This window comes from Ursus americanus, chromosome 5 (genome assembly GCF_024610735.1).
Source record: "Ursus americanus isolate L20-20 chromosome 5, mUrsAme1.1.p, whole genome shotgun sequence".
In the NCBI taxonomy this organism is placed as follows: Eukaryota; Metazoa; Chordata; class Mammalia; order Carnivora; family Ursidae; genus Ursus; species Ursus americanus.
In genome coordinates this window covers 84,878,860-84,886,898 of record NC_142131.1, presented here as the reverse complement: position 1 = coordinate 84,886,898, position 8,039 = coordinate 84,878,860, and the positions used below count along the sequence as shown (strand labels likewise).

Genomic DNA, 8,039 nt, shown 5'->3' with positions numbered 1-8,039 from the left:
TGGTGATTTCTGTTGTTACTCAGGAAGGTTATGGATTTGTGGATGTAGTGGTTATATCGAAAATTTCTGTATTTCCTCTCAATTTTTTTAAACCTGTAATTGTTCTAGAAAAAGTTAAAAGCAAAAATACTAAGAAATAGTGTGTGTAAAAGTGTAGATGGTATTTATTATTGAAAATGCAAAAAAAATGGGGAATAGCTTTTACTTTTTGGTGAATATTTTATTTAGCAAACTCCACAATGACGTTTTCATGACATTATTTCTTAGACTGTATATAATGGGATTGAAGGTTGGAGGCACCATTGTGTAGAATATAGAAATTAAAAGGTCACTAATGGAAGGAATCCCTGAAGTTGGCTTCAGATAAGTAAAGATGCCAGAGAAGAGAAATAATACAACTACCACCAAATGTGGAAGGCAAGTGCAGTAGGCTTTTGACTGACCTTCTGTTGTTGGAATCCTCTTGACAGTGGCAAAGATGTTCATGTAGGAGATAATGATGTAAATAAAACAGCAGATATCCAACACCACACTAATGAGGATAGGTACAATTTCTCTCATTAAATTTTCTGAGCAAGAAATAGCCAATAACTGGGGGATGTCACAAAAGAACTGATGGACTATGTTAGACCCACAGTAGGATAAGGAGAAGGTACCGACTGTGTGCATCAGAGCAATCAGACCCCCACCCAGCCAAGATACAGCTGTCAACTGAACACACATGTCTTTGCTCATGATGATTTCATAGTGCAGGGGATGGCATATGGCAGCATAGCGGTCAAAGCACATTGCCGTCAGGAGGTGTAGTTCTGTAGTTGCTGAAAAAACCACCAGAAAGACCTGCGCAACACAGCCAGTGAATGAGATGGAGTTATTGTGAGACAAGGAGTTGGCAATGGATTTGGGAATGGTGATTGAAATTAGGCAGAGATCCCAAAAGGATAAATTATTCAAGAAGTAGTACATGGGGGTGTGGAGATTCTGGTCCAAAGTTGTGATCATAATAATGAGGATGTTGCCCATCAGAGCACAGAAGTAAATAAAAAAGAAGAGCACTAAATGCAAAATGCATATATTTTTGTCGGTAGAAAATCCCATGAGGATAAATTCTGTCACAACTGTGAGATTTGTCAGTATTGGAGGCATAATCTGTATAAAAATAGAGCAATAAAACATCATTATCAATTTCGTTCAGTACTGAACATAAAATGGGTTTCTAAATATGGCAGTCATGCAAACTATTAAACACAGAGATTACTTTCATCTAGTTCCTACTCAGTGTATCGATCACCAATCATTACTTGAATAACATTGCTTTACTGAACCACTTTAGTTTCAATTCATGGAAATGTGCCATTATGATGTTGTCCACATATGTCCTGTGAAAAACCCTGAAGTGTTGAAAATTTCAACTGACTTTATCAAAACCTGAACAACAATCTATCCTTCCTATATCTCTCAGTTTTCAGAGTGACAAACCAACAACTATTAAATTGTTTCTCAATCATAAGTTCTCTTCATCATATCCATGAACAACAAAACCTGTTTCAGCCTACCTTTAAGAAGTTGAGTATTAAAAAATGCTTAGGGAAAAACAATGATTACAGAACTTCTGCAATCTATGAACTCTTTAACCTCCTTACTCTCTGCAAAACACTCAGTTTAGAGATGTTCTTATATTTAAAAAATTTTAAAGATTAAATATAAATCAATCTAGCTTCTTTCTCATTCATAATACTCAAATTATTTGTCACAAAATTATATAGTTTTATGTGCATACTTCCGTATGATACATGGCCTGATTACTGTGGCTATCAAAAATCCTACGTTATATGAGCCAAGATTACTGGCTTCCTAGTCACCAATTTATTCACTATTCCCCCTATCATCTGATTTTTCCCATTATACTATGAGTTAAACAAAATATTTTCTCCACAAGCTTTTTGTTTTTACTTTTCTTCATCATATTTATACATCTAATCCTACAATGCGTGTACTTTCAACCTATTACAGTCTTCAAGCCCAGCCTTACCCAATCCCTTTCCTTGTCTTCCTCTTTCCCTCCCATAAGATTAATGGAATTGAAATCTGTGGCAGGAAAAAGGGTCAACACACTGTTGGAGTAAATACAAATACTTTTAGTCTAATGAGTGTGGCAGTCAATTTCTTTTACAGTGACATGGCAGTTTCTTCTATTTGCACAGATTTTATTCATCAAACTTCATGTAAGTTTAATAAAATATTAAGATTGTACTATACAATATTCTATCCCACACCTTCTTATTCTAATTATTCTAAGTAGATGATTAGCCTCTCTCCATTTTGATGGACAATGAAAAGATCCTGAATAAATACTGGTTGTTGGATTTGGAAAAATGGTAATATAAAAAAATTTAATACATTAGAAAATATAATTGCAGATATTTTAATGAACACAATACATTTTAGAGTATATTTCAGTCCAAGATGTAAAAATCTTCTGAATTTCTTAAAATATATGTTTGTAATAATTAAATTAAATTGATTTCTCTCTCTCTCTCTCTCTATATATATATATATATAAACAGAAAGACATTATATAATATATATATCCCCATTAAAATACCATGAATTCTTCATCTTATAATATTACTAACAGCTCGAGTGATGGAGTAAGAAAAACCTAAATATGCTTGTCACTTCTAATGTGACAGATATAAAATGAATGGGAAATATTGCCTTAAAGAGTTCTTGAAGATTCTATCTAACTCATACACATGTGATTAATGTTTTGGGGATGGAGATATAACATTCCACCTTCAACACTTAGTGTTATTATTATTTTTTTAAGTTTCATCTTGAGTTTCTTTATTCATCACTCTTATTAATTGTTGTGGTTTAATTTAACATTTAATACTTTAAACTTAGTGTGTTAAATGCCAAAATATATCACTAACAGCTATACACTTCATAATTATCATATATGCTCTTAAGAAAAATATTATAATATGATAGAATTATTAAAAGTTATTAAAAAGTGGAACATCTTAAATTTAAGAAAATTTAAAAATATGTATTTCTCCCACAGAGAAACTCACCACAGAGAAACCTGGCACAGAGAAACCTGGCATTGTTAAATAAATTTGTGCAGCAAAGAATAAAATTATCCCTTTACATTATTTTAGTTTTTGTTATTTGCAAAAATTAGTATTTTATTTTTATTTTTAATAATATTTTTTATTATATTATGTTAGTCACCATACAGTACATCCCCCGTTTTTGATGTAAAATTCCATGATTCATTACTTGCATATAACACCCAGTGCACCATGCAATACTTGCCCTCCTTAATACCCATCACCAGCCTCTCCCATTCCCCCATGCCCCTCCCCTCTGAAGCCCTCAGTTTGTTTCCCAGAGTCCATATTAGTATTTTAACTCCTGTTTTTCTCAAATCCAAAATGAATTATTAAATCTAAAATATTTTAAGTCTAAGTAATTTTTTCTTCCAAAAATCATTTAATAGTATACCTTTAAATGTGACATGTGAAAATTCCTCTCTCTCATCATCTTAAGCTTGCTTATAGTGAGTATTGCCATCACAAGGGCAGAAGGATATTATAGTATCGCATTTCAAAACACATAATTACATGTGTTGATCCTCTGAAAAGTCATATAACTTCCAAAACTGGCTTTATTGAGACCACAGTAGGAAGAAAGAGGGGACCTTAAGATCTTGGCAATTTTACTTCTCTGACTGGTCTCCTACACCCTTGAGCATTGTCCAAGTGTTATAATTTATCAAGCTGCTCTATTCCAAAGGGAATATAATGTTATGTTTTTATCCATTGGGTTGCCTAATTGCTAACAGCCAATAATAAATCTCACTGAGTAATCAGTAGACTGTGTTTTTAATTCTTTGTTAGTTATACATTTATGGACAGGACTATGATTAATTTTCACATTCAGTGTTTTAGTCATTATTTATTGAATGCTGGCTATGGGCTACAACTAGCTTTTGGCAGCAGGACCAGGGGACAATGTGGTTCATGTGAAGTTGTTCAATTTTACTCTGCATGAGAGGAAAACCACAGATGATTTTGAGTAGAGGAGTGAAATGATCAGCTGACATTTAAATTTGATCACCCTCTGACAAGTGTAGACTGTTGAGAAAGCTGACTGGAAATAAGAACTGAAAACTTGAATGTATGTCACCATTCCTAGTAAGGTTTTGTGATGACCTGGAAAAAGCAGGTAGTAGAGGTGAAAGAGGTATTTTGTTTATGAATATATTTTTATGATGAGGCCTAAATTTCTCCTTTAATTTAACAGCACCTTAATTTATTTTTTTATAAACCCTAATCTCAGATGCTTGAGTTAAATGATCTTTTCAGATAATGATATTATTTTTATCTCTATTATCGAGAAAGTAATTTTAAAGCTAAAATACTATAACCAGAAAAAATTTATCTCATATTGGACAGCCAAAATAACAGCAACAACAACAACAAATAACAACAAAGCAACCTATTTTACAGATATTCAAGGATTCTACCCTCATAACTATTGTTATTTTAATTTTTTAAAGAATTTAAATTTAAAATTTGACTTTAGATTTGAGGGTGTCTTCCCTATCTTCCCACTTCCTTACCTACATTGATGACCCATGCACTAAAACTCACAGTAATTTTATGTTTATGTATATTCGTTTATTCTCTCTCTGAATGATCTTGAGGGAGTCTCTATGTTTCTTGTGCTCATGGATTTCAGAAAATTGCACCATGCTGTATGGCTTCTGTTTACAACTTCCTGCTCTGAGAATAAAATGGATCCTTTCATTTTAACATTCAACTCTTTCATTTTATAAATTATCTTCCTTTTCTTTTATTTTGATGCCTTTTATTTAAAATTTTGATTTTTCTTTCCTCCCCCAGGAAATATATTAGTTGGACTTCCTTAATTATTATAATTTTTAATGCTGTCTCTCTAACCTTTAATTTTCCTATTACTTATTTAACTCTTAATGGAAGCAGGCTAAACTATCCTTACACCTTTATGACAATGCTTTTCTCTGCTGTTATACATTCAGATATTAATAAAGTTTACATAGTTCTATATGATGAAATCTCCTTTTTTATTTTTATTATTTCAACCAAAAAACTTTATTTTTTAATAATATTTTTTATTATATTATGTTAGTCACCATACAGTACATCCCTGGTTTTTGATGTAAAGTTCGATGATTCATTAGTTTGCTGCGAAGATAAGGAAAAAACTGAAACAAAGATTTTATTCAGTTTCAGTTTTTTCCTTATCTTCCCAGCAATGCCTCTTTTTTTACCTGTTCTTTTTTTCCATTAATATTACTCTCAGTTTATTCTCTTTTAAATTATACTTTACACACTCACCAGATAATCCTTTTCTCCAGTATAGAAACCCAACATTTAGGGGCACCTGGGTGGCACAGCAGTTAAGCGTCTGCCTTCGGCTCAGGGCCTGATCCCGGCGTTATGGGATCGAGCCCCACATCAAGCTCCTCTGCAATGAGCCTGCTTCTTCCTCTCCCACTCCCCCTGCTTGTGTTCCCTCTCTCGCTGGCTGCCTCTATCTCTGTCGAATAAATAAAATCTTAAAAAAAAAAAAAAGAAACCCAACATTTTATAAACTACCTCTTTTATAAAATACCTCTTTACAAATTAGTACCTCACCAGCCCCAGCCACCCCACAAGCTTGCCATAAAGTGGTGCACACAGTGATAATTCCTGGTTATCACTCACTACAGCTCCAGTCTTAGTGCCAAGATGACACAAATGAAAAGCAACACTAAGCACTCCAGACCAGAGTCACTTTGGTTTCAGGGGACTTGCTAGGACACCTCTATTGCAGAGCATATTTAAATCCCCAAGCTACCATTCACTTTGAAGTCAGCTTCCCCATAAGGGTATCTTCCATATAGAGTGTCCTGGAATACCCCTGTCTGTACCAGCCACTGATTGAGCCCCCTGTCCAGCACATCACCTGAACTGAAAACTCTGAAAATCCCAGGATACTCCAGTTTGCACCCAATTCAGTTTTAGCCCACCAGGGCACCCTCAGTGTGGAGACCCTGACACCCTGGCTTGCAAACACTTTAGTTTCAAGTATCTTCCTAGGAAACATTCTGTGTCGAGAGATTAGAAACCACCCTGGCTTGTGCCCACTTTAACTTTAGCAGTCCTACCAGAGCACTCCATGTGTGGAGCATAGTGGGGCCTCTGACCTATACCCTATCTCAGATCCAACCACCAGTCCATGCCATCCTCTGTGTTGAGAGTCCCAGAACACCTTGGTTTACACACACCTCAGCTTTGACTATTCTGACCATGTGCCATCTCTATTTAGAGAAACTTTGCAGGCAGAAAGAAGTAGCATGATATATTGAAAGTGTTAAAAGGAGAAGAAAAGTACCTCTAAAACTACATCAAAATTGTCATTCAGATTTGAAGGAAACATAGAGTTTCCCAGACAAATGAATTTTAAAATTTAGAGACTATGGACTCTGAGAAACAAACCGAAGGCTTCAGAGGGGAGGGGGGGGAATGGGATAGGCTGGTAAGGAGGGCACATATTGCATGGTGCACTGGGTGTTATACACAATTAATGAATCATGGAAATTTACATCAAAAACCAGGGATGAACTGTATGGTGACTAACATAATATAATAAAAAATATTATTAAAAAAATAAATAAAATAAAATTTAGGTAACTTTACTTTCAACATAAATCAATGGATAGATCATCAAGGCAAAAAACCAATAAGGACACAGTGTCTTTGAACGACACACTACACCAGATTGGGGGGGGGCATATACAAACGGAACCCAAAACATCAGAATATATATTTTTGACATCCCATGGGACATTCTCCAGAACTGATCGCACATCAGTTCACAAAACAAACCTCAATAAATAAAAAGAGATTGAAATCATACCATGCATCTTCTCCAAACACAACAGGATAGAACTAAAAATCAAACCAAAAAAAAGAAAAAACAACCTGGAAAAAACACAATCATGTAAATGCTAAACAATATAATACTAAGCTATCAATGAGTCATCAAAGAAATTTAAGAAGAGGGGCTGGGCGGGTGGTGGGCGGCCGGGAGCACGAGACAGACTCGGCGACGGCGAGTACTTAGTTACTTGTTAGTCAGTGTCAGTTGCTTGGTGGCGGCGGCCGTGGTCACCAGGAAGGGGATGGTGGTCACCACAGTGGCATGTGCAACTTTCAGGTATCTGCCTGAACTGGAACTTATGCTGTAGACATTTCTTTGTGGCTTCATCTAAAAACCTGCGGAAAAGAATACTGAAGGACCATTGCTAAGGAAAGAAAAGGATGCAATGACATAATGCCTGGAGTTGGAGCCAGTTAAACTGGAAGTGTCACCTGGACCGAGGAGTTAAGATGGCAGAGGAGTAGGGGACCCCTTTTTCAGCCAGTCCCCTGAGTCGAGTTGGATAGGTACCAGACCAGCCTGAACATCCACAGAATCAGCATGAGACGCAGGAAGATACATCTGGATCTCTACAGATGAACATCTCCAGCGCTGAGTATTGAGGTACAAAGTGGGGAGCCATGAAACCGCGCACAGATATCAGAATATAAATGGAAGGAGGAGGGAGCTGCCACGTTCGGGCGCCATGATGTGGTAGCCACCTGCACAGGGGAGTGGCGGACTCGCGAACCACCAACCGGCACCCGAGAGAGCAGACTGAGACCGTGAGCCAGGGAATGCGCACCACCAGACTGAATCGGAGCTCCAGTGTGCTCACTGGAACCAGACTGAGACCAGGATCTCCAGGAGTGCGCGGGGGCGGCTGGCAGCTAGCAGCTGGCGGTGTTAGAAACACAAAGGACAGAGATGCACCAGCCCTGGAAGTAAGGGCTGGGATGCGGGGTGTGGGGCGCACATCCCGGTACACTGCAGGGTTGAGCAGCACCAACAGAAACAGAGATAAAATGGCCAGAACATCAGTGGAGAATGGTCCATGATCCCTCTGTTCTGAGACAGAGGCAGAG

At 36.7% G+C, this 8,039-nt stretch overlaps 1 protein-coding gene across 1 annotated transcript; it reads right to left on the bottom strand.

Moving 5' to 3' along the window:
* Window positions 1-201: 201 nt before the first annotated feature.
* On the bottom strand, window positions 202-7,302 carry LOC123791163 (olfactory receptor 14A16-like). The gene is made up of 3 exons (XM_045795802.2): window positions 7,163-7,302; window positions 2,033-2,114; window positions 202-1,149 (listed from the first exon to the last, which is right to left on the bottom strand). The coding sequence occupies exons 1-3, from the start codon at window positions 7,300-7,302 to the stop codon at window positions 202-204; spliced, it is 1,170 nt and encodes a 389-aa protein (XP_045651758.2).
* Window positions 7,303-8,039: the final 737 nt, after the last annotated feature.

Bases quoted from the DNA above. Each gene is read 5' to 3' on its own strand.
- LOC123791163 (XM_045795802.2), bottom strand. From the start codon at position 7,302: ATGAAGCCACAAAGAAATGTCTACAGCATAAGTTCCAGTTCAGGCAGA. The intron at 2,115-7,162 runs GTAACTAAGTAC...TTACTCCAACAG, and splicing joins CAACTGACACTGACTAACAA to TGTGTTGACCCTTTTTCCTG. The intron at 1,150-2,032 runs GTAAGGCTGGGC...ATTTTTATACAG, and splicing joins AAGACAAGGAAAGGGATTGG to ATTATGCCTCCAATACTGAC.